General features: G+C 49.9%; 1 protein-coding gene across 1 annotated transcript in view; it reads right to left on the reverse strand.

Annotated features, from left to right (window-relative positions):
• Window positions 1-6,614: 6,614 nt before the first annotated feature.
• LOC135290638 (serine/threonine-protein kinase PAK 1-like) overlaps window positions 6,615-26,927 on the reverse strand; it is a 172,553-nt gene continuing 152,240 nt past the window's right edge. The window contains exons 7-8 of the mRNA XM_064404565.1: window positions 9,565-9,761; window positions 6,615-6,848 (exon numbers count right to left, since the gene is read on the reverse strand). Of these exons, the coding sequence (XP_064260635.1) occupies window positions 6,630-6,848; window positions 9,565-9,761 (416 nt within the window). The 3' untranslated portion in view covers window positions 6,615-6,629. The remainder of the gene's footprint in view (window positions 6,849-9,564; window positions 9,762-26,927) is intronic.

The following is a 26,927-nucleotide window of genomic DNA, read 5'->3' on the forward strand; positions in this document are numbered from 1 at the left end:
ATGGCCGCTGATTTCTGGGGGAGGTTCCGATTCAATAGCAGAAGCAATTTTTCTCTGACAGAGGGGCATTGGAAGAAGCTGCCCAGGGAGGTGGAGGAGTCACTGTCTCTGAGGCGTTGAAGAGTTGTGCAGATGTGGCCCTTGGGGACGTGGTTTTGCGGCGATGGTGGTGCTGCCAGGGTGCCAGTGGCCCTGGGTGACCGTCAGGGTCTCTTCCCACCTTGATGACTCTGTGGGATTCACTGCTGAGCGTCCTGGCTCCAGTCGTGTCCCACGCGTGCTGTGTGGGGCTGGCCACTGTGGTGACTGTGGGTGTTGGGGAGATGCCCCCGGGCCGCTCCAGGGCTGCCGGGACAGCTGAGGCTGCGGGGCCATGTCCAGGGCTCCCTGGGCCCCGGGCCGGCCGCCATCTGCAGGCCCGGGCTGGGCAGGCGCGGGCGCTACTCCTGCGGCTGCGGCGCCAGGCAGCGGCAGCGGAACAGCGCCCGCAGCGCCCGCCTGAGGCGGCCGGACCGCTTGCTGAGGGCAGCCGGCTGCTGCCTGGGGGCCTGCACTCCCGGCTGGGGAGCTGAGGCCTTGAGAGGGCTGAGCGGGGCAGGCTCCGGGCCTCGGAGCCCTGCTGGCCCTCGGAGCCCCGCTGGCCCTCAGAGGCTTCGCTGTGCAGGGAGGGAAGCGAGGCGCACGGTGACTCCGGTGCCCGGCTCTCAACCCAGGCCTCCAGAGGGAGGGGCACTGGCAGCTCGTCTGCCTCAGAAGCTGACAGCCTTTGGGCACTGCCTTCTGCTTCGTACAGCTTGAGGACGCTGACTTCGTCCCAGTCGTCCTTGTAGTCCTCCCTCAGGAAGGGAGTGGTCCTGAAGCTAAAGTTGCTCGTGCTTTCATGGCTGTCCTGGGTGAGGTCTGCGCCACTGCTGTTGTCTTCCTCCATGGAAACGTCTTGGAGGGCTTTGAGCTCTGGCTCGCTACAGTCTTCCCACTCGGAAGAGCTGCTGACCTCTCCTTGGGACAGCTCTGGCTCTGCCTCACCTTGATATTCTTGGGAATGCTCAGTCTGGGGGTAGTATTCCCAGTCTTCATCATCCCCAGCTGAGGTCCAGTCCTCACTCTCTCTCTGAGCCAGCTGGTACAGCTCTTGCTGTGCCCTGTCTCCCCAGGCCGCCCTCACAGCCCCCTCCCACTGGTGCAACTCTTGGGGACTCCCAGCTCTGTGTGGCGACGCTGCCTTCACTGCCATTACTTGTACCAACTGGTACAATTCACAGCCTGTCGCTCCTTCCCAAAGGCGATACTCTCGAGCCCCAGTGTCTCCCCACTTGTCATCTGTGTCAGGTTTGTTCTCGTCTTCCATGATGACAAAGGGCTTCTCCTCCTCCTCAGTGCCTGACTGTGGCCAGGCTGAGGCACCCACTGCCCCCACCAGGTGCCCGCTGAGGGCCTGGTCTTGCCCCCAGCTGGGCAGGGGGCTGGGTGACGGGAAGCAGTTGAGGTTTGTCTTGTTCTCTTCCATCTCTGCAGTCCTGTAACACGGACAGATCCCGGGAGCCGCTTCCTTCTGCAAGAGTGGCTCTCACGGGACTGGGCACCCCAGGGCTCTGCACCCCTTATATACCCCCAGCTATGGTGGGGCCCTCTGATGTCACAAAGGTCTGTGGGCACCATCATGTCCTGCATCATCAAGGGCTCTCTGATGTCACAATGGTCTATGGGCACCGTCATGTCCTGCATCATCAAGGGCTCTCTGATGTCACAATGGTCTGTGGGCACCGTCATGTCCCGCATCATCAAGGGCCCTCTGATGTCACAATGGTCTGTGGGCACCGTCATGTCCCGCATCATCAAGGGCCCTCTGATGTCACAATGGTCTGTGGGCACCGTCATGTCCTGCATCATCAAGGGCTCTCTGATGTCACAATGGTCTGTGGGCACCGTCATGTCCCGCATCATCAAGGGCCCTCTGATGTCACAATGGTCTGTGGGCACCGTCATGTCCCGCATCATCAAGGGCCCTCTGATGTCACAATGGTCTGTGGGCACCGTCATGTCCCGCATCATCAAGGGCCCTCTGATGTCACAATGGTCTGTGGGCACCGTCATGTCCCGCATCATCAAGGGCCCTCTGATGTCACAATGGTCTGTGGGCACCGTCATGTCCCGCATCATCAAGGGTCCTCTGATGTCACAATGGTCTATGGGCACCGTCATGTCCTGCATCATCAAGGGCTCTCTGATGTCACAATGGTCTATGGGCACCGTCATGTCCTGCATCATCAAGGGCCCTCTGATGTCACAATGGTCTGTGGGCACCGTCATGTCCCGCATCATCAAGGGTCCTCTGATGTCACAATGGTCTGTGGGCACCGTCATGTTCCGCATCATCAAGGGCCCTCTGATGTCACAATGGTCTGTGGGCACTGTCATGTCCCACATCATCAAGGGCCCTGTGATGTCACAATGGTCTGTGGGCACCGTCATGTCCAGCATCATCAAGGGCCCTGTGTCACAAAGGGCCACACCCAGCGCCCCATCCGCAGCGGAGCCCACTGGAAACTGCATGGAGGAGCCCCCGGACTTGGGCACTTGTAGTCCTTGGTGTGCCCAGGCCCCTCCCGCAGTCCCACAGTGTGCCCACTGTGCCATGGTCCCACTTGACAGCCTGACGTGCCCCCTGCAGAGCCCTGGCTTTGGAGAGTGGGCTACCCTGGGCACCAGCCATTGGCCAGATGGAGACAGCCAGGGACTTGTGGGCAGTGGCTCCATGTGCAGCTGCAGGCTGGGGATGGGGGGTGTCCCTCAGGGCTCTGCCTTGGCCCTGGGGCTCTTTTGTGCCTTCCCCAATGGCACAGGCAGTGGATCAATCTCCCCCTCAGCACGTTTGCAGGGGATGGGGGAGCTGAGATGGGCAGGGGCACCATGGCAGGATATGGCCATGCACAGGAACCTGGACAAGTTTGAGAAGTGGGAGACAACCTCATCTGACAGCTTCATGAGGTCCCACAAGGCCAAGTGCCAGGTGCTGCACCTGGCCCGGAGCAATTCCTGAGTCCCGGATTCATCCGGGGCAGAAGAGACCTTCAGATGTGTCCGTTTGGTGCCGCCTCCCTGGCTGCTCCCAGCACCTCCAGAACCAGCACTTGGCTGGGTTTGGGCCTTTCCCATGCCTACTTCCCGCAGGGCTGGCCAGAGGGGAGCACCCCCAGCCTGTGCCTCTGCCCCCCAGCCCCTGTGGGCTGCTGTGGGTGGGAATGCTCCAGAGGGGAATGTCCTTGCAGCAGAAGTGCCAGAGAGAGCCCAGAGCCAAAGAGTCTCTCTCCTGTAGGCACTGCTTCTTCATTGCATTGAAATATTTCCAGTGCTGGAGTGGGCTAATGGGTGTTCCTCGTCCCACCCAAAAAGAAGCTGATGGTTGGCTATTATTTGAGAATTTCTCTCAAGTTGAGCCTGGCAGGGGGTTATTTACAGGGAGAAGCTGCTACAATAAATACCCTGATGCCTCCCCCAGGGTCTGTGTGTTTCAATACTCTTGGCCTTTGCAGATGTAATCATCACAGAACTGAGGTCATTTGATATTACAGAAAGGTTAAAAAACTATGCATGGGAAGGTCATAACGAAAATTTCTAACTAACAAAAACTGGTTTGCCCTGCAGCCTTGAACTCATGTGCTTATACCCTTCCCAAAAGAAAACCTATTCACTGAAGATGCATCATCATCCCAAAAACATGTTAAAATTAGGCTCGTGATTCCCTCAGGGAGCTAGGAGGTCATATTTTGCTGCAGCCAAAAGGTTATTAGAAAAAAGTACGAAAGTTTTTGGTGCTAGGTGGTGTTAGTTCTGGTTTGCATTTGTTCCAGTTAATTTCTTGGGTGTTGCTGTGAGTTGGAAAAGGGGCAGGGGTGAACACCAGAACAAAAGAGAAGTAGGAGAAGAGGAGAGGGGACAGAAAAGTAGGCTGTCAGGAGAGAATAGAAGTTGCCTAGCACCCAGCCAAAGGGGAAGGGGACAGGGATCACCCAAGGCTGTGAAAAGCAATCAAAAACAGCATTGTGTTGGTGTGTGTGTATGTTCAGCTCTCAGGAGACAGAGATACACAGCCGGCTCAGTTGAATCCTTATTTAAGAAGAAGGTTCTCGTTTGCTTTAATGACTTTGTCTCCACTTAATGGTAACTAAGAGTTTGTTTATTTCTAACACCTCTCTCCCAGCAGCTCAGAGCAGCATTGCACAGCGCTTGCTGTGCTCCAGAGAGCACAAAGCAGGCTGGCCTGGTGGCCCTGAATATTTCTGCAGAACACTCTGCATTTCACACCTTTGCTGTGGCTCAGGGCAGAACTGCAGGCCTGCAGGCGCTTCCTGGCAGAGCTGTGGGAGGCACTGGCTCCTGCAGATGGGAGCTGCCAAGCTGTCAGTGCCTCAGGCTGGCCTGGCTTGCCCTGGCAGAAGTGCCGTGCCTGAAGGACGCTGCCCTGTGCTCCAGCCTGCTGAGCAGCCCGGCTCCCTGCGCCGCTGCCCAGAGTGCTGCACACACTGCTGCCCTTTGCCAGGAGTCACAGGGCAGCCGGCACAAGAGTAGGAATCCTCAGCCAGGCCAGCGGCCCTGGGCTGCCCCTGGCCTTTCTCTGCTCCTGGGCAGACTCCAGACGGCCAATGCCTCCAGTCTGGGCTGTGCCCAGCACGGCTACGCTTCCCCTCAGGAGCAGCCAGCTGCCAGCTGGGCTCTGAGAGCAGAGGATTCGCCCGCTGCCAGGAAGAGGCACCCAGGGCCCGGCTGCTGCCTCCTGCAGCTCCAAGGGCCTCCTTCCAGCCAGTGGGTTACATTCCAAAAGCAGCATGGTCTGGAGAGCATAAATGAGGATGAGCATTCCCCAATTTGACACCATACCAAAGACACTGTATGGGTGACTTCCACCTTTAAGAAACAAAAGAAAATTTACAAGGAAATCAAGAGCTTATTCAGAGAGTGAGAAGGAAGGAAATTTCAGGGAGAGTTTTGGTTTCAGAAACTTTATTAATTTCTAATCCTACTCAGCAGGCCTATTAGACAATCATAACTGAAACCTAAGCCTAGTCCTAAACCCTAACCTGAACCTTAATCCTAGTCCTAACCCTCGTCCTAACTCTAGTCCTAACCCTAACCCTGACCCTGACCCTAACCCTAATCCCAACCCTAACCCTAACCCCAACTCTAGCCCTAACCCTAACCCTTGTCCGAACCTACAATCCTGCCCTGTGCCGGTTGAGAAGTAAATGGTCCTGATGTGATTTTCAGTTTCATTGGTCCTTCCTCTTCTTCACTGAAACAATCAGTGGCACCAGGCTGGACACAGGCTCAGCAAATCTTACAAATGGATGCTGCCCAAAGGAAAAAAGAAAATCAACAAAAATCAATGAACCATGAATTTCCGAGCTCAGTGCTTCACAGGATTTCTCTGGCTCCTAGAAAGATCCAGAAATATGGACCATCTGCACCTCCATCTTTATGTGCAGGACCTTGCCATCACAGGCAAACCTGGCCCAGACTCCCACTCATCCATTTAACCAGGTGTCTTCATCTTGCTGGGATTTTTGCCCTGCCAGTGCTCTAGAAATGGTGCTTTCAGTCCTTGGAGTTTCTTCTTTTCAGGAAACTCCAAAGCCTCACATTGGTCCCTCTCTTTGAACAACAGGCACTGTGCTGATTCCCACAGGGAGACAGAGCAGTGTCTACCTTTCCATGCCCTGCCCTGCCCCACCTGTGCTGGATGGCACCTTCCTTCCCAGCAGGGACAGCCCAGTGGCACTGGCTGCTGCACTTCCCTCTCTGCCACACGACCTGGCAGTAACCCTGGGGCAGTTCCTGTCTGCTTGAGCGTGCCAGGCAGCAGATGGGGCTGGGACAAGTCCCTCTCAGCTTTCCCTGTTTGCGTGCCAGAAACCTCCAAGGGTGGGGTGGGGGCACAACCAGGGCCCCTCAGAGGCTCACAGTGAGCCCCCCACAGCCCCTCCTGCCGACCGCCAAATCTCTGACCACTCAGCCAGCCTGGCTTCCTTGGGCTTCTGCACCACCTTTGCATGTCTCTGTACCCTGCATTGCTCTACTTCAATTCTTTTGCCATTGGATAAAATGGAGCACACCACCAAATTGCAAAACAGGGCAACAGAAGCAGTCAGAGGACAGAGCATGTCTCTTCTGAGGACAAGCTGAGACACCTGGAGTTATTCAGCCTAGAGGAGAACAGGCCCCAGGGAGACTTCATTGCTATGTTCCAGTATTTCAAAGGGGATTCTCAGGAAGTAGGGGGCACCTTTTTTAACAGTTGCAATAGGACATGAGATAATATTTATAATATATAATGGGGATTGAGTCAGATTAGGTCTAAGGAAGATCTTGTTTACTTGGAACATGATGCAACCCTGACACAGGTTGCCCTTAGAGATGGCAGGTGCCCCATCCCTGGGCAGGGATGGGGCAAACATTCCATGGTAGATGGGAAGGGGCTCTGAGCAACCTGATCTCTTTAAAGATGTCCCTGCGCATTGCAGGACACTTGCACCTGATGACCTTTACAGGGCCCTGCCAGCCCAGCCCAGTCTAGGACTCCTCGCCATTTTCATTTGAAGAGCACCAAAAGTGGAGGTGAGCAGGAAGGGGGCTCATCTGATGCCCTTGGACTTCCGTGGAGGAGGAGCCCATCCCTCGCACCCTGTTTCACCTGCAGCCCCTTTGCATTTTACCTGCAGGAGCTCCTTGGCAGACCAGCACTGCTCCTTGTCTGTCTGCAGGCAGCAGCTCAGGAAGTCACGCAGCCAAGGTGAAAACAGGTTGGGCTGCAGCAGCTTTGGTATCCCTCGTCTGGCTATCACGAGTCGAGGCTGGGGAAAAGGAAACACAAGGCTCCACCTGCTGCTTTCACATCTGTAACTGCTCTCCCAGATCCCACTGTTTAACCCCTGTTCTTCAGTGGCAGTTTCTGCCCTGGCAGAGACCCAGAGATGCCTTTCCTTCACCAACCAAACACCCAAACCCCGATGCAGCCACAGCTTTTCCAACATTCAGCACATCTTGCCTTGGCAGCTGATTTCATTGACTGACCTACTCAGTGGGAACTACATCAACAAAAGCATGTTTTGTTTCTCTGAGGGTTCACACACACCTGACAGGCAATTTGGAAGGGGAAGTTTGCTCTATCTATACTATTTCCAAGGATTATTACATGAAAATAATCTCTGCAGTGCTTGTTGGTCCCTTAAGCACAGCTGCCATAAAACAAAAATCATCAAGGTTTTTTTTTCTCCTCTTTTAAAAAATGCAGAAGCAGAATCCATCTAAAATAGACAGCAATAACAATGGAAAGAGGCCTTGGAGTCTCCATGAAAGTGCCTGCCACCATAGTAAGAGCTCTGTGCTAGTGGCACTGAAACAGATGGTGACCAAAGAGACTTTGTGACTTTCTTGTTCAACCCAGAGGAAAATTTCCTTCACTTTTCCCACACCACCAGAGGTCACAAGGAGGGTTTTATCCTGTCCCTCTGCAGCTGAGCTCAGCCACTGGACACGGTGGGGAGCTGGAGTCCTCACTGCCATTAGAACTGTGCAGCCCAGGGATGGCCCTGCTCCTGTGCTGCAGAAACACAGCACCGGCGCCGACTGCCCATGGTGGATCCCAGCCCAGGCTCCTGGCTGCAAGCTCACCAACTTGTTAAAGCACCAAGAAACAGCCAAGGGTTGGCATACAATTCCAACTGCAGTCGGAGCAAAACACATCCTAAACTTCTCCAGGCCACCCACAATGTACAGACGATTTGAAAGCCTGAAAGTTTTGAAGACCTGCAGGATTTGGAAAAGATACTACAGAATGGAGGAAAATTGATGTGCTTTGGTTAATAAAGAGAAAAGCAAGCAGAACTGCTTGGGCATTGCTTTGGTGTTTTTTTCTTCATTTCTTTTTTCTTTTTCTCTTTCTCTTTCTCTTTCTCTTTCTCTTTCTCTTTCATTTTCATTTTCTTTTTCTTTTTATTTTCCTTTTTCTTTTTCTCTATTTCTCTTTTTCTTTTTCATTTTCTCTTCTCTTTTTCTTTTTCTCTTTCTCTTTCTTTCTTTTTCTTTTTCTCTTTCTCTTTCTCTTTCTTTTTCATTTTCTTTTTCTCTTTCTCTTTTTTCTCTTTCTCTTTCTCTTTCTCTTTCTCTTTCTCTTACTTTTTCATTTTCATTTTCTTTTTCTTTTTCTTTTTCTCTTTCTTTTTCTTTTTCATTTTCTTTATCTCTTTCTCTTTCTTTTTCATTTTCTTTCTTTTTCATTTTCTTTTTCTCTTTCTCTTTCTTTTTCTTTTGCTTTTTCTTTTTCTCTTTCTTTTTCTTTTTCTATTTCTCTTTCTTTTTTTTCATTTTCTTTTCTCTTTCTCTTTCTTTTTCTCTTTCTCTTTTTCTCTTTTTCTTTCTCATTATCTCTTTCTCTTTCTCATTATCTCTTTCTCTTTCTCATTATCTCTTTCTTTCTTTTTCTTTTTCTTCCTTTTTCTTTTTCATTTTCTTTTTCTCTTTCTCTTTTTTTCTTTCTTTTCCTTTTTCATTTTCTTTTTCTCTCTTTTTTTTCTTTTTCTTTTTCTTTTTCTTTTGCTTTTTCTTTTTCTTTTTCTTTTTCTTTTTCTTTTGCTTTTTCTTTTTCTCTTTCTTTTTCTATTTCTTTTTCTTTTCCTCTTTCTTTTTCTCTTTCTCTTTCTCTTTCTCTTTCTCTTTTTCTCTTTCTTTTTCTCTTTCTTTTTCTTTTTCTCTTTCTCTTTCATTTTCTCTTCCTCTTTCTTTTTCTTTCTCTTTTTCTCTTTCTCTTTCTTTTTCTTTCTCTTTCTCTTTCTTTTTCTCTTTTTCATTTTCTTTTTCTCTTTCTCTTTCTTTTTCTCTTTCTTTTTCTTTTTCCTTTTCATTTTCTTTTTCTCTTTCTTTTTCTCTTTCTTTTTCTTTTTCCTTTTCATTTTCTTTTTCTCTTTCTTTTTCTCTTTCTTTTTCTTTTTCCTTTTCATTTTATTTTTCTCTTTCTCTTTCTTTTTCATTTTCTCTTTCTCTTTCTTTTCTCTTTCTTTTTCTTTTTCTCTTTCCCTTTCTTTTTCTTTCTTTTTCTTTTTCTTTTTCTTTTTCTTTTTCTTTTATTTTTTTCTTATCCATTTTCTCTTCCTTTTCAATTTCCAGTTTTCTTTTGCTATACAATTGAAACTAGGATGATTGAACCTCCATTTTGAAGGATATTTATCACACATCCAACCATTCCACTGAAAAATTTTTGTCCTTCAGAGACAGAGCTCCAACACTGTTCAAAAAGTAAATGAGAAATGCCAGGCATGCCTGGAGGCCTAAATGGCAGGTTTCTGAACTGGTTAGGTGTCTGATCTGCTTAGGTTTCTGAACTGCCACTTCCCTTCTGACGGAAAGGGAAATCCAAATCTACAGCAGATGCTGATGTGCTGCAGGGACATTTTTAGGAGGGGATCTTGGTGGAAGTGGTGCCAGCAGATGGCAACGGGATTTTGTCCAGTGGCACACAGAACATGGGACAGGTGAGAAAGACAGAGGGATCAGTCAGTATTTGCTCCTTACCATGCCAGAAGTTTCTTTCCAGTAAGGAGCTTCTCGTTCCACCATTTCAATGCCCATGATTCCAAAAGACCATATGTCCACTTTGGGGCCATATGGTTGACCTGTCACCACTTCAGGCGCCATCCACCCAGAAGTGCTGGCCACGGAGCTCTGTCTACTCTGCTCAGGAGTGAGCTGAGCAAAGAGGCCAAAGTCAGCTGTGGAGAAAACAAAAAACCATCAAAGCCAGCTCCATTTAGGAAACTAAGCAAAAAAATTCCCCGCTCTCAGTCTAAGAATGCACAGTGTCATCTGCTGGAAATCTGTCCCTGCTCTATTTCCTCAGGGCTTTAGCCAAGTGTTAGAAATATGGTTAGTAATTTGTGGAAATAAAAGATGTATGAAATATATATACGACCGGTACACATCTTCCCCAGGATGGCGAAACCACGGCAGATGGGCAGAGTGGTGTCACCACATTTACATGCGAAATACAACCTGGGCTGCACAGGAGATGGGCATTCACAGAAGCATGCACCCAGTGACGCCCAAGCGATGATGGCCCGGACGAGAATACCTATCTGAGATGACCAAAGCCATCAACACCTTCCATCTGAATGCCAGATTCCGGGAATCGAGGAAACGTATTATTCTATTCCCAGATGAAGGTTTTGTGCAGCCCGAACCGAAGAATGAAAACAACTTGAATATGCAGAACTTAGAAGGAGACGAAGAGACTCTGCCGCGGGCAAAATAAATCGTGTAAGAACTGCTATCTCGAAGCAGCCAGTGTGGACGAGGAGAATTTGGTGCTAGCAAGACCAATCTCACGTCCACCCGGCTCACCTCCCGGGGGTGGTACGCTGTCCGATTGATTGGTGGCTGTCGGGAATGTATTACGGTCGCGAAATAAATTTTATTTTTAATTTTTTTATCAAAATTGGCTATTTTTCATTTTTCATTTATAACACAAGGAAATAAGGAATTGTCCATTTCAAAAAAACCTCATCAATTTTTTACACTACCTCCATCAGTGGCCTTTTTATCTGAAGCTTTAGACTTGTAGCTCCCTCCCTCTTGAAAGGACACACAAGCCAATGCCACTGTTGACTGCTTGTGGTTCCACGTCATACCTCTGTGCACATTGCAACCATGTCACCAGCTCACAGAGGGGTCCCTGCACTGTCACCAGCACCATTTCTGGGGAGCTGGCAGTCACTCCAAGCAGCCCCACACCCACATCCCTGGAATGCTGCACCTCACCACACCTCACGCACAGCACACTCATCGCCTTGCAGCTTATCAAAAGCCAACAGACAGCTGGGCCAAAAGAGGCTGTACAAATGAAGAACTGCTCAAGAAAACTGCAGAACACTTCCACAAGCCAAACACACCTTTCCATGAGGGAAAATCAAAGGAACAAAGCCCTGGGACTGCCAGCACCACCACCTGTGCCCTTGGCCAATGCACTGCAGAAGCCCAGACATAGAGCTGCACTCAGCCAGGCAGCCAAAAGCGCACCCAGAGCCCCCAGCTCTTCGGTGCCTCAACATGACAGGCCAAAGGCCAATTGCCAGCTGGCACTGCCTGCACAAAATGACTACGTCCTGCAGGACTCCAGCACTCTGCCTCCTCGGCCAGCAACAGCAAGTGCTGGCTGCTCAGCAGCTTGCACCTCTGCCTTGCCCTAAAGACAGCACCACCCACAACTGGCACTTACTCTCTTGCAAGGAGCAGCCTGGGCTGTCAAAACAGAGGGCTGCTTCTGCTTCTCTCGCTCCCTTTGCTTCTCTTTGCCTTCTCCTCCGGGAGCAGAGGGAGCCAGGGGAGAGATGGCTGTTGCTTTTGTCACCTGTGGCAAGAGAGAAGCATGAGAGACAGGCCGTTATCTACCATTTCTAACCTCATTTCTCCTGGCATTTACAACTACATCTTGCAAGGAGAACTCGTCAACTGTGTTAGCAGTGGGATTCTCAGTCACTCCAACCCCATTAAAATTGGCCAATTCAACAGAACACTATATAGCTACAAATTTGATTTTCCTTCTTGTCTGCTATCACCAAGCAACCTTGTCTCTGCAAAACGGAGCGTTTATTTCTTGCAAGGTGTCTGCAGTGGATGTCCATCTTTCACTCACTTGCTTTTGTAGAGCCCAAGGGAGGCGGTTAAGTTTCTCTCTGATGATTTTCATTTCTTCCTCCAGCCTCCTCACCCTTTCCTTGTTCCTATCCTCAGATTCCTGCAGCTCCGCCTGCACATCTTCCTTGATGGTCTGTAACCAAGAATAAACACGCTGTTTCATGGGTGGAGTGGCTGCCACTCTTTCACTTACATGTTTTTGTTGATCGCTCCTGTGCTGATGGAGATGAATCTCCTCTTGAATTCTTCTCATGTCTTCCTTCTTCCTCCTCTCCACTGCCATGATGGCACTCTGAGCTTTGGGCAGCTCTGCTTGGGACTCTGCCTTGATGTTCTATACACACAAATGCAGAGCAAGTGACTGGGAGCTGCCATCAGGCTCAGCTTTTTCCTCTTGCAGCTTCAAAAGCACATTTATTCAGTCACTTCTTTCTGCTTCCCTACCCACCTCTGCTTCCACTGCAAACCTCCTGTCCCTGTGCTGATCTCTGCAGATTCCAAGGCTCTGTGCTTTCAGTGCCTGGTGGGACTCCTGGCCTCCTCAGGCCCATGAGCTCTGTTTTACACCCCTCTTCCTGCCTTTCCCTCTGGCACCTGGCCAGTCAGGCTTACCTGGCCATTCTGCTGTGGCTCTTCCACCTGCTGCCTGAGCTGCTCTTCCTGCTTTTGGGCTGGGAACAGCTCTCCCTGAGCCTGGCATGGTATCTCTGATAAAGCAGTCTGCTCCTGCTCTTTCTCTACAAGGACCTGCAGAGAAAGCAAGAGAAGATGGGTTTCGACTTACCATACGATATTTGAGGGCCAAGACTCAAAGGCTGATGGGCTCACACATTCCCAAAGCTCTGTGCTGCTGCTCTCCTGGGTCATTCCCTGCCCAAGGGGAGGCACAGATTCCAAAGTGAGCCTGGCACTACAATCAGGGGCCATCTGGCACTGAAGCTCCAACAGCCTGTCAGGCAGCTGACAGGGAAGGTGTGGCATTCCTCAAGGCTCTGATGAGGGCCTCCCTCTGCTCCTGCCATGTCCTCTTTGTCTTTCAGTAGTGACTGACACCCAGCCCTGTCCCACAGCTCCATCCTGGCTCTGCAGGTGGCTTCCTGGCTGAGCTCAGCCCTTGGGAGAGACACTTCTGCAGTTCACGTTCTCCTCAGGCCTGCACCAGCATTCCTGCCTTTCTGACATCTACACTCTTGTTAGAAATCCTGGTCATTCGGGAGATAAGAATATGTGCAAAGATCCTCTGACATCAGAGAACATTTATGGTTCTCTGAACCTCAGTATATGGAAGAGAACCAAGGTGTTTCTTCTCCTGTCTTTTGTCAGCTGAGAATTGTGACCAGCAGTAACAGAGACTCTCAGAAGACCCCATTAATGAATGCATTTACACACCCCTGGGGATGCCAGTGAAGGAAACCACGTTGTTAAAAATCGAACAAGGCCAATTTTCAGAAAGTGGTTGAAAAAGGCTCTCATTTATTAAAACAAGCCAGAGAGGACAGAGGACCTGAGATAAGCTCAGAATCCACACACAACAGCTCAAAATCTAGAACAACATGTTAAGCACACGTTGTGTTCTTCCGCAAACAAACCCCACACAAACAGGAATAAACCCCAAAGCACCCCGAAGAACTCAAAGCCCCCCTTTTCATAACAGTCCCTGGTCCAGGATTGGTGGGTTTTGGATCCGCGCACCGATTGGTGGAATTTGGGCGCTTTGATTGGTCCTTACTGATGTTCATTTTGGACCAATCATTTCCCCAGGGCGTCGAGTGATTGGTCAGTGCCCTGGTCCAATCACTTTCCACCTCCAGCCCCCACCAAGTCCTGGACACTTCCCTTCCCCCACAACGAACAAACCCCCCATTCTTCCCCAACTTTATTAAAATGAAACTCATACCAATGTGTCATGTAATGCCTGTATGAGCAAAGTCACCAAACACCACCGAACCATGGAAGTGTTCCACTTTCCTAGGACAGGCAGAAATTTAAACTGCGGACTTCAGGACAGAAGAGGCTGGAGGAGAAAAACAGCTCTGAGGGGAAAAAAACCCATGTCTGAAGGGGGAAACATCTCTGCCTGCTCAGAATCAGTTGACAGAACATGTCACTAATCCTCTCCTGAAAGGGATGCTTTAGGTGAGCTTTTCACCTCCAACATCATTGGACCAGATCCAGGAAGATTCAATTATGTAAATGTTACAAAGACAGACAGACAGGCAGACTGACAGATAGATAGATAGATACATCTACTATAATCTGTCTTTACTGTTCTCTCTGTTGCTACACACATCAGCACTTGGTAGCCAGTGCCCCCAGTCAGCAGCAATCCTGAGATTGCTGTCTTGTTGCTTCAATAAACCAGACTCTTGGGGAATCTGGAGTGTGTAGGTCCTTACAGAAAGTGATCTGGCCCAGAGCATTGCACTGGAAACCTCACTCTTTGTGCATCTGTGCTGGAGCAAGTTCTTCTCTTGGACTCACCCCCACTGACACTGCTAAAGTGGTTGTGATCAGAAATGCTGCCTACCCCCTCCCAGCTCCTCTGATCTCTGACCATCATAACATCACCCTAGGACATTCCACCCCTTATCCCCATATCGTCAACTTACTACCAAACCTCATGCATTTTATTCAAGTAAAAATTTCCATCTGCTTCCCCCAAAACATTACAAGCAATTCCCATTGTGCCCCTGTCATGTAACCACACCAGAGCACTCAATCCAGGCCCCAGACTACAGAGCTGCAGGATTCCTCACTTCCATTTTGCTGACTCAAAACTCCATCTTTCACTTGCTCGGACCCTTGACAATTACACGTTTTTTTCTGTTTCACATCTGTATGGTTTAATGTACAGACAATGGCAGTAACATCCAGCAAACAGTGATATTTGCATATGATTTTCACCCCACAATCAGATCTCCCTGAGGTACACATTGTGTTGTTCCATCTCTCTGCATTATCCACCATGTGCAACCTGGTCCCTGATCAAAGACAATCCCGCAAATGGGTTTGTTTACTTGAGGCAGAATTGATCCACACCGTCTTCCCTAACAAATCTCTGACACGTACCACTGGGACTTCATCTGTTATATCCAGGGACTCAGACTGGGCAGGACCTGCTCAGTTGTTGGAACCTCGGATATTAACTAACCAGGTGACCTTTGCTAAATGCTGCTCCCAGTTTTTGAAAGATCCCCCACCCAAGGCTTTCCACTGGGTTTTTATAGTCCATTGTACCTCTCCACTTTGCCTGCAGCTGGTGCAAGGTAGAGGATATGGTACACCCACTCAGTGCCATGTTCCCTAGCCCAGGTGTTAATAAGACTGTTCTTGAAATGAGTTCCATTGTCTGACTCAATCCTCTCAGGGGTACCATGCCTCCACAGGACCTGCTTTTCAAGGCCCAGGATGGTGTTACGGGCAGTAGCGTGAGACACAGTGTATTCTTCCAACCATCCCGTGGTGGCTTCTACCATTGTGAGCACTTGCCTTGGTGTGCCTGGGGCAGTGTGATGTGGTCAATCTGCCAGGCCTCCCCATACTTATACTTGGACCACCGCCCACCACACCACAGGGGCTTCACTCGCTTGCCCTGTTTGATGGCAGCACACGTCACACAGTCGTGGATAACCTGAGACATAACTGTCCATGGTTAAATCCACCCCTCGGTCTCGTGCCCACTTACAGGTGACATCTCTACCCTGATGGCCTGAGGCATCATGGGCCCATCAAGCTAGGAATAACTCTCCCTTGTGTTCCCAATCTAGGTCTGTCTTGGACACCCCTATCTTTGCAGCCTGGTCTACCTGCTCATTGTTTTTGTGCTCCTCATTAGCTCTACTCTTGGGGACATGGGCTGTCGGAACCCAGAGCATCTCTCTGGATGCCCTGGATGTCTCAAAGCCCTGGCAGGGGCTCGGAGACCCTGGCAGGAAGCCAAAGACACCTGAATGTGAGGAAATGAGAGAATTTCGGGCCTGAATGGTGAGGGGATGATATTCACTTGATAAAACTTGAATTATAATGCACTGTACAGGGGGGTTTTATATGTTGTACAGGGGGTTTGGAATTCTGTACATGGGTCGGGAGTCCCAAGATGGAGGAATTTGGGCGTGCCCTGTCCTTCTTCTTTCTTCTCCTTGGCATCTATGTTCAGGATGATGTTGGCATGTGTGGATTGCTTAATAGGGAAAGTGCACTTGCCAACAAGGGCGAAAAGTATTGGAAATTAAAGGTAAATATCTTATACAAAGTTTTTACTATAAAAGAGACAACCGCCCTGTGGGCGGGAGAGAGTGCCCTTGGCTGTCTTGCTGATCAGACCTCAGCTGGACAGACAGAAAAACTTTGTAGATAAGGAACAATAAACTCAACTGAAGACCAAAAGCAAGAGTCCAGACTCCTTCTTCGAGAGCACGGCCTGCCCAGAACCACCTTTTCCCGTGCTGGGGCAGAGACAACTGACAAGTGACCCCAGCAATGGGCATCTACCTGATGAACTTTCACAGGTAGCCTCCCTACCCTGGTAGCAATGTCTTTCCACTCTTCAGCAGCCCAAACTGGTTTTCCTCTATGCTGCCAGTTAGCCTCCTTCCACCTCTCCAGCCATCCTCATGGAGCATTGGCTACCATCCATGAATCACTGTAGAAGATAGAGCTTTGGCCACTTCTCTGTTTCTGCAATGTCCAGGGCCAGTTGAACAGCTTTAAGTTCAGCAAGTTGGCTTGATCGACCTTCTCCTTTAGTGGCCTCTGCGGCCTGTGGTGTGGGGCTCCATACAGCTGCTTTCCACTTCTGATTCATTCCTACGACGCGACAGGAACCGTCAGTGAAAAGAGCATAGTGTGTTTCCTCTGCTGGCAGTTGGTTGTATGGTGCAGCTTCTTAAGGCCGTGTCACTGGTTCTTTTTCTTCATCTGTGACACCAAAATTTTCACCTTTGGGCCAATTTGTACTTACTTCCAGCATGATTCAGTTTACCAATTTGGGCGCACTGTGTGATAAGAACAATCCACTTGCTCCATGTAGCACCGGTGGCATGGTGGGTGGATATAACCTTGCCTTTGAACATCCACCCCAGCACCGGTAGTTGGGGTGCCAGGAGGAGTTGTGCTTCGGTACCAATCACCTCTGAGGTGGCCTGGACTCTTTCATAGGCAGCCAAGATTTCTTTCTCTATTGGGGTGTAGTTTGCTTCAAACCTTGCTTCAACTCCAAAATCCTAGTGGTCAAGCCCGAGTCTCCCCAAGCACCTTCTGCCAAAGGCTCCAGAACAAGCCACGGTTCCCAGCTGCAGAATAGAATATGTTCTTCTCATCCCGTCCTGTCCTGGGCCAAGACTGGGCCAAGACTGGGCCAAGGACTACCACATGAGCGTTCTCCTGCTTAATCTGGGCAAAAGCTTGTTGCTGCTCAGGGCCCCAGTGGAAGTCATTCTTCTTGCAGGTTACCAGGTAAAGAGGGCTCACGATCTGACTGTACTCAGGAATGTGCATTCTCCAAAAGCCCATGACACCTAGGAAAGCTTGTGTTTCCCTCTTCTTGGTTGGTGGAGACATAGCTGTGATCTTGTTGATGACATCCATAGGAATCTGACACCATCCGCCTTGCCATTTTACGCCTAGGAACTGAATCTCACAAGCTGGTCCCTTAAATTTGATCTTTTGGTGGTAAAACCAGCTTCCAGAAGCATTTGGATGATTTTCTCTCCTTTCTCAAACACTTCTGCGGCTGTGTTCCCTCACACAATGATGCCATCAGTATACTGTAGGTGTTCTGGAGCCTCACTCTTTTTTAGTGCAGTCTGGATCAGTCCATGGCAGATGGTAGGCCTGTGCTTCCACCCCTGGGGCAGTCGCTTCCAGGTGTACTGCACTCCCCTCCATGTGAAGGCAAACTGAGGCCTGCATTCTGCTGCCAGAGGAATGGAGAAAAATGCATTGGCAATATCGATAGTGGCATACCACTTCGCTGCCTTGGGCTCAAGCTCGTACTGCAGCTCTAACATGTCTGGCACGGCAGTGTTCAGTGGTGGAGTCACTTCATTCAATGCACAGTAGTCCACCGTCAGTCTCCATCCTCCTTCAGATTTACGCACAGGCCAGATGGGGCTGTTGAAGGGCGAGTGGGTTTTGCTGACCACCCCTTGGCTCTCCAGCTCTCGAATCATTTTATGGATGGGAACCACAGCACCTCGAGTGGTTCTGTACTGTCGGTGATACACTGTTGAAGTGGCGCTTGGTACCTGTTGCTCTTTTCCCTTCAGAAGTCCTATTGCAGATGGATTCTCAGACAGTCAAGGCAGGGGGTTCAATTGCTGGATGCCCTGTGTCACTACAGCCACTATCCTGAATGCCCCCGAGTCCATTTGGGTCTTTGAAATACCCACTTTGCAGGTAATCTATGCCCAACATACATGGGGCCTCTGGGCCAGTCACAATAGTCACATTCTACCAGTCATTTCCAGTCAGGCTCACATCAGCTTCCACCAAAGTAAAATCCTGTGATTCCCCTGTCACGCCAGAAATGGAGACAGATTCTATCCCCACATGTCTTGATGGGATTAACGTGCACTGCGCACTAGTGTCAACCAAAGCTTTATATTCTTGTGGTTCAGATGTGCCAGGCCAATGGAATCCATACAGTCCAAAAATCACGTTTTTCTCTAGCCCCTACCTGGCTAGAGGAGGGCCCCTTTAAGCCTGGTTATCCTTCTTTCCTTGGGCATATATCTTGGAGGTTCCTTCAAGGGGATTGGACATGTCATCATCATCATACCTGGCAGTTCAGCTATGGGCAACTGGAGCTGCTTTCCTTTTGGTGGAACTTCCTCTTGGAGTCTTGCCTTCCTTCAATTCACACACCTGTTGGGCCAGAGCAGCAGTAGATTTTGCATCCCATCTCCTCATGTTTTCTCCACAATCACGCAGGAAGAACCACAGCTCAGCTCATGGGGTGTACCTTCTCTCCCTCCCTCATCTAGGGAACATCTGTATACCAGAACCTCTGATCTGTACTGCCCAGATTTGGAGAAGGTCTTCCTTAATCTCCTCCCTGAGTTTCTTACTATTCTTCTCTATCTTGCCCTCTAATTTCTGCAGATGTGTTTCCACTGCTGCGATTCTGGCATGTGTTGGACCCTGTACAGCATCTGCATATGCTCAGAGCTTCTTTGCCATATCAAGCACAGTCTCATCCCTGTCATCCCACTTCATTACTGCTAAAGCAGAAACATATTTGTGTGGCCCAAGTCGTACAAGTTTTCGCCACATCACAGATGTACATGGTACCTACCAGGTCTGGATTCCTAGTTGATATGTCATCTGAGAAGACAATCTCTGCCACTGTCTTTCTCTCAGGTGTTGGATCCCTTGTTCTATGGTCTTCCACTGGGTTTGCTACTTACAGAGATCATCTGCACACAGGTATCTTTGTGCTACACTGTCCAAGAAATGTGCCCAGAGGCTGTGAGGGTTAGCCGCCCTCATCATTCCTTGGTTAATGACAGGATCCTGTGACAGGGATCCCAAATGCCTCGCTTCAGTGCCATCCAGAATTGTAGCCTCGCCTGCAGCATCTCAAAAATGGCCTAACCAGCTAATTATGGATTCATCAGATCGTTGGGTGTAATCCTTCCTTAGGCCACAAAGGTCCTTCAGGGAAAAGGACTCAATATTGGCTTCTGATCTTGCGCCTGATTTTATGTCAGGAAGTGTTGAGGGTCCTTCTCCTGCATCATCATCATCACCATCCTCATCATCATCATCCACTGGTCGATCAGCCTTGTCTGTGCACTTTCCAGTTCTAGTGCTAGTAGCAGCAGCCATTGGTTGAGGCTTATTGTGTGGTTTAACTGCTGGCTTCGAGCCTGGGGTGTTGGCTGCAGCCTGAGTGACTGGGATAGCTGCTGATTTATCTCCCTGCTCCCCTTCCTCTGTCTGCTGCCCTAGAGCATCTAGCAGTGTGCGATCAGCATATGCCGGGGCCCAGCTCACTGCAATGATCCTACTGGTACAGGAAGGATTCCTTGGAGAGAAGTGGAAAGAACCTGTTTATTTAACAGGCAAAACACCCCCAGCACACAAATTGAACAATATCGGATGACAGCATTCTTTCACCGATCTGAGAAGGATGACAAATTCAGAGTCTCTCCTGGGAGTGGTCGCTCTGTTATCCTCCCCCCTCCATTTTCTCCACAGAATGAAAGAACACCACAGATTTCCACCCTGTCATCATCTCTCACATAATCAACTTTCAGTCCATCATCACCCCTCAAATAATCAACCCTCAAATCCATCAGGGAGAGAGGAGTCCCCCCTTGCACCATAGGCTTCCCCCAGAAACACAATTGAAACCTCTTGTGTTTCCGTGTCACTTGTGGCACTGTTCAGAGAACATCTGCCCTCGTGGTTTCTCCCCCGCCATGTCCAGTGCTCTCACCACTGCACGTGGGCCAGGACTGCTTTTAGGGTTCCCCATTTAAGGATGCCCCACCCAGTTCCAAAAAAGCAGCAGTCTCTCAACTTCAGGACACCAATCCCCCCCCAAATTTCACCCCCCGGGCCGAGGAGCCTCGTGAACAGAGATCTTCCTCTCCACGGAGACAGAGGGCATCCCACACCCTTCTCGGCCGTCTCTGTTCACGCCACTGCTTCACTCTTGACTCCAAGGTATTGCCTCCCCCTAAATACAGTCTCTGGGTCACAGGAAAAAACATGGGTCTGTCTATGGTCATACAAGAAAGAGTCCAGCTCAAGGCCACTCCATTATCTCTTCCCACTTAGGATTCTTCTCACCTCTTCCAAATTTCCTCACACTTGCCCATTTCGTCAGTCCATCATCTCTCTCTCCTCATTCTGATTCAGGAGGATCAGTATTTGTAAGGTTTCCATTATTCTACCAAGGGGTTAAAATCTTCGCTTCTGTCTGCCCAGAACTCCCACAGCTCCCGGGCACCTTGTCTCGCCACATCCCCCACTTCTGGCCGTCTGTGCTGCCAGCACAGTCTCTATCACTCTCTTCTGAGGGGGCTGCCCAACATCCCAGATCTCCTCCACCCCTGCACCTTGCAGGGCTCCTCCACCCTCCCTCCCCACAGGCCACATGGCCTCCCCCTGCCCCACCCAGACGCAGCTGGGCAGGCGAGAGGTCAGACTCCACTCACCGCCAGATCCAAATAAGGAAGTTCTCTGGGAATCTTCTGCTTTGAACCCCTGTGTGTTCTCAGAGGCGTATCCAAATCCTCAGTGGCCACCACAGGTGCAAATTTCAAATCTGGCCACTGATTAGTTTGACCACAACTTTTCCAGAAACACACTTCCTGGCCAAACCATGACGCCACTGCAGAGCAGCAGGGAGTGGGGCCGTGCCTCTGAGTGCCATCCTGCTCTAGTGTGGATCACAGTCACTCTGAAGGACATTTCCTGCTGTGCTGAATCTCAGCTGCTGCCCTGGACAGTGGGACTTGTCCTTTGGCCTTTTGGCCAGCAGTCATCCAAATTGATTCCTGCTGGCCTGTTCCTGCTCTCCCTGTTTCTTTACAGTGGAACATGGTGACCCAGATGGAGGATTGAATCCCTATCTGTGTCCCTTGAAAATCAGTTCTTTCCCTTTCTTCACAGTCAATGACTCTTGGCTGACAGGGCCAAGCTGTAGTCTCTGACTGCTTTGTTCTCTTTGACTTGAGGTGCAAGTGTCGACATCTCACCTGGCAGCCTGCAAAGACTTCCAGCAAACAATGGGCAATGAAGGGCCCCAAGGTTGGTGTGAGGCACAGGAACTGTCCCCACCAGAAGTGCGACAGGTTCAGCACATCATGGGCTCTGGCATTAAACCTGCTGCTGCAGCAGCATTACCTGGAGGAAGATATACTGTTGAATCTTGGAAGTCAAGTTCCAACGGTTCGTTCATCACCAGTTCTGACAGCAGCATGGCTGCTCCAAAACCAGAGATTGAGAAGGGGTACCTGGAGATTGTGGGTATGTCTGGTGTATTTCTTGTCTGAGGGACAGTGCACTCTGTGCAGGTGTCAGCAGAGCTGTACCAAATGCTCCTCCTGACTTTGGTGTCCCACTGGGGACATTCAGGACTCCCCAGAGGAAGTGCTGTGCTCCGAGGCAGCGAGAGAGCGCTCTGGGTGTTCCTGCTGCCTCTGAGGGCAGCTTGGACTGACTTGGCTTTGCCTGAGCTTCCCTCTCTGCTGAAGGCTGAAGCAGCGATTGTTCTTGAACCAGATGAAGTCTGTGAGCTAGCAAATCATCTGGACAAGTCCTGTGTGCCAGTGGCCAAACAGAACAGAATCTTTAGCTTCCTAGATTCTCCGTAGACTCCTGACTTCCAACTAGCCATCAGAGCAAATAAACCTCACACAAATTCACTGGTTTTGAAGTTTTGTTTTTTGGTTGAGGATTTTTTTTTTTTTTGGCGGGGGGTGGGGGAAGGTTTGTTGTTGTTTTATTTTGCTTATTTTTAGTGATTTTTTCAGTTTGGTTTGGTTTGGTGTTTTTTGCTATTGTGGTCATTATTATTGTTACCCAGCTGACCACAAAGGACTCAGAGCCCCAGACAGTGGGGCTGCCTTCTGTATCTCCTGGAAGCTGGCATCTCTGCTTTAAAGTGAGCATCTTGCATTTTGTTTCCCTCAGGGAGAATGGTGAATGTGGAAAATCCCGTAATGAAATACACAGAACTGGAACACATTGGCAGCGGGTGAGTCCAACTGCAGTTACTTCTGCACAGCCATGGGCCAGGAGTTTTTCTGGTGGAATGTCTATCCAGCATGAAGTCAGGCCAGATGGAAATATGTTCACACCCTGGGGATAGATTGTCCCATCTCCCAGTGCTGCTCAGAATTTGGGAGTGTGCTCAGAAGGCTTTGTCAGAGAGATCTCCATGCTGCCGAGGTCTTGCCTGCAACAAGGAACAGAACCTGGAAGATCTCCTTGTCTCTCAAGTGTGGGACAGCTCTGTATTAATTTCTTTAGCATTTTTGTATGTCTGAAAATCATACCGACACACTAATTAAGAAAGAAGAATCTTGCTTGCCTGAAAGAGCAACCTACTCGCTATGAAAGCTGTCAGGTAACAGTTCTCAGGAACATTTCTTCCAGATGGTTTGCGGAAGGAAATACTCTGTGGTCAGGAGAGGAACCACACAGTTTAGAAACTGAAACCCAAGATGAAAGAACAACCTCCCTTTAGGAGCTGAGGCAGTGAACCCCAGTGCTTCAGGAACAGGCCCAGTGCCCGTGCACTTGAGAGGAAAATGCATCATCTGCCTTCTGGCAGAGCCCTCCTGCATCCTGCAGGTTTTGGGCATTTACAGGAGACATCTGCTGTGTGGGCTGGCTTTCACTCCAAGAGCTAAACAGCTTCTCCTTTCTCTGCCTCTGTTTTGTTTCTAGGTCTTTTGGAGATGTGGTTAGAGCACTCAGCGATACCACAGGAGGAGAGGTAAAAGTCAACAGTCCTGTGTTTTTTTGTCTGTAATTTCATTGTTTTTATGAAAACATGCATTCTCATCTCCATAATTTTGTGTTTCTAATTATTCATACACCAAAGTACTTCTTTTTTAACTCTTAATTTATTGCAGTTGGTAATTTTTATGTAGTGTATTTTAAAATGTCACAAAACAACACCCTTTGGGTAATTTTCTGCATTCTTAAAAAAAACCCACAAGCCATTTTAGCTTCTGTCTCTCAAAGGTTGTTTCACACCTGTCTGTTTTAAATCAGGGCTACAATACTTTAATAGGATTGAGACAGGTCTATGAAATGCACACCAGTGATTCCTCTTGTGGAATGTCATGGACCTGTCATAAACCTCTTTTCTTTTTTTTTCCCCCCTGTCATCAGCACAATGTTTATTGCAAACTGAAACAAGATGAGCAAAGTAAAAACAATGTCATGGGCCTTTGGGAGCATCCTTGTTGATCTTTCTGCTTTTTCTGTTGAGCAAGGCTCTGATCCAGGCAAAGAGATTGCACTTAGTGACACAGAACCATTTGGCTGGAACTCTGCTGATTTCTAGTAACAGCTGGAGGCCTGGATCTCCACAGGATGCTTTGGCTGTCCCAGGCTTTGTTGGCTTTTGGCTGCAAATACCATTGCCCTTGCTTTCTCATCCAGAAGTACCATGGCTGTGCAAAAACTGCCAGTGGGCCATATTTCAAAGGCAACTTGGGCTGGAGTTTGTGAAGGAAGGAGATGCTTACCCAATTCCACACCACATTAAAAAATAATAAACGAGAACTTCCCATCCTTAACAAATAACTGACAATTCAGAAGTGGATACAGAGCTTTTTTACAGAATGAAAAATAGGGAATTTTCCAGTGGTGTTGTGATTTCTGGAGTTTTTATTCTGACTCACAGCTAGCACTGGAGAAAGTCATGTCCCTGGAAGTGTCATTGTCTTCTGCCTGCAACCATCAGAGGCATCAGACTGGAGACAGGCTCAGCTGATGTTAGCAACAGGAGCTGCCCCAAGGAGAAAAAATTGAATGAACTTGTACCTCTCAAACCCATCTCCCCACAGGCTCCAGCAGGATTCCTTTGGTTCTTATAAATACACCGAAATAGGGCTGAGAAGACCATCTGAATCTATGTGTTCATGCCCAAGACCTCGCTGATGCTGTTTGGGTTTTGTAATTTTTCTTTTCTATGTTTTCTGTATTCTTTGCACATATATTTGTAGCTCTATAGCCTATTCTATTAGTGAGTAGTTTTCCCAGTACTTCTCCATGGCCTTTCCCTAAGCAGAAAGACAAACTTCCAGAGCTCCAAGCACCAGGGAGTAGAAGGCCCCAGTGCTATCTTGGTTCTTCCTGGGACAGACCCCTCCAGGCAGCTGGTGGAGTCACCATCCCTGCAAGTGTTTAAGACAAGACTGGATGTGGCACCAGGTGCCGTGGTTTAGTTGAGCTGTTAGGGCATGGGTTGGACTCCATGATCTTGCAAGTGTCTTCCAGCCCAGTGATTCTGTGATTCTGTGACTGAGGGAGCTTTCCCTGGAGACCAGGAAAGGGCTCCGGGGGCCTTGGCCAAGGACGGGGATCAGGGCTCAGGGAAAAGCAGCAAAGGGCTCAAGGCGCAGGCGAGAGGGCAGAGCTGCCACAGCGTGGCCCAGCAAGAGCCTCATCTGCTCCTCCTCAGGCTGCGCCATCCGCGCTGCCGTTTGCGGCGCCGGCGGCTCCTCTCGCTGCGGGGCTCCAGCGCGTCCCGGGGGCCGGGCCCGTCCTCTTCGGGAAGCGCCGGAGCCTCGGAGGCGAGCGGCTGCTGCTGCGGCCGGGCGGGGAGAGCTGCGGCCGCGGCCCCGGGCACGGCGAGCTGCCGCTATGGCCGGCTCCTGCCGCGGCTCCTGCCCGGCGGGCACAGACACGGCCGAGGGCTGCCCGGGAGCTCCCTGCCGGTCCGCAGCGGGCCCGGCCGGGCTGCTGCTCTCCGCGGCCTCTGCCTGCCGCTGCCGGCCCCACCGCGCTCCCGCTGCCTCTGCCGCAGCCGGGCCCACACGGGAGGCGGCACATTCCGACCGGATCGCAAAAGCCCTGCCCGCAAACCCCCCGCCACGGCCTCGGCTCAGGCACAGGCTGCCGGCGTCCTCGCAGCTGCGAGCCGGGCCTGGCCGCTGCCGGCCTTGGGCAGAGCTCCCACCTGTGTCTCCATGGCCGCGGCTGCTTGGTGTTATGAATAGAAAGTTGTATTTTTTTTAAGTTTCAGAGTTAAAAAAAAACCAAGTCAAACCAGGTCAGACTTCTTTGGGTGTGCTGGCAAAGAAAAAGTCTTTAATCACCCGTTAATGGCCGGTAATTAACTATTGTTTCCCTGATGCTGGCTGCTTGCCAAGAAGACACCAAGAGAAACCCTCCAGGGTAAAGAGAATGGCCAGTGACACCAAAGCCAACGTGCAAATGAGAAACGCATTGCACCCTGGCTTTTTTACAGTTTTACAGTTTTTACAAGAAGAACCCCTAAAATCACAAGCCAAAAAGTGACTTAAGTAACGTCTAAGAATGGGAGCATAGTCCCATACCTGCTTGAACCTTTTTGCTTCTCACCCTAACCTGAAAAGATACTGATTAAGAAGACATCCCGGAGTGTTAAACAAACAAGTAAGGACTCCACAACTCTCCCGTGAGGACAGAGTCCCCAGCTCTGTCTGCAGACCAGTGGACAAAGCTGCATCATCCTCCTTCTCCGTGCCACGCCTGGGAGCAACGGCAGTGTGGGCGCAACCCGTCGATTTCTCCCCACCTGAGCTGATTCTTCTTAATAAAGGCATTAAAAAAGGAGAAAGATCTCCTGCCCATTTATTTCACTTGGCACAGCGGGCTGAGCACAGCCAGCGCCAGGAGCAGCTCTTCACGGGCCCGGGCTCCGGGCACTCCGAGCTGCAGGCAGCACAGAAAAGGGCTCTTTGTTTCACCTCTTCTTTCAGTGCTGCTAAGAATGTAGCCTGCAGCAAGCTGAGAACACCAGAGCACGGAGCCCTTTGCAGGCAGGGCTGCGTCTGCTGGAGGGGCAGAGGGAGCCCAGCAGGGATCAGACACAAACCAGCAAGGCACTGAGGAGCCCCTGTGGTGGCAGTGAGCAGCTCTGGGCTCCAGGCACTGCTGCTGGAATTTTCTATTGAGCCATCTCCAAGTTCTTCTCTTGTGCTCTGTATTTCTAAGTGTCTTCCCTCTTGGTTTTGGTTGTCTGCTGCACCCTCGTTTCTCCAAATTTTCCTACCCTGTCAGCAGCAACCCCCATCCAGAAATGGCTAAAAAAAATGAGCAAAACAGCTGGGAACAGCAACGTGTGGAACCCTATGGCTCAGAAATTCTTATATCAGGACTCTCTCTGTGCCTTATGCTTGTCAGCACCTCCTTCTCAGTGCAAAAACTAGTAATGAGTGGAGGTTTTTTCCTTAATAGCTCCTGAGAAGCAAATGATGTGCTTGGATTCTCATGAGTGGATCCATTAAGTTCATTGCTGGGAAACAGAAAGTAAGGCCACAGTAGCACATCAGCTGGGAGCTAGTCACTCCCTGCAAAGGGCTCGTGTATGATGTGGGAACACCACGTTCCAGGATGGGCAAGAAGGGTCAATTTGCTCAAGGTGCAGCTGCTGAGGTTTGGGTTCACGTGGAGCACAGTCAGGGGTGGTGAGCACTGGAAGATCCAGCTGCAGTCCCCATCCATGTCCCTTTCACTGATGGCTTGAGGGTGTCTCAGCCTGGATCCAGAGCGCCCTGGGGGGCTCCTGGGGC

This window comes from Passer domesticus, chromosome Z, assembly GCF_036417665.1.
Source record: "Passer domesticus isolate bPasDom1 chromosome Z, bPasDom1.hap1, whole genome shotgun sequence".
NCBI classification, from domain to species: domain Eukaryota; kingdom Metazoa; phylum Chordata; class Aves; order Passeriformes; family Passeridae; genus Passer; species Passer domesticus.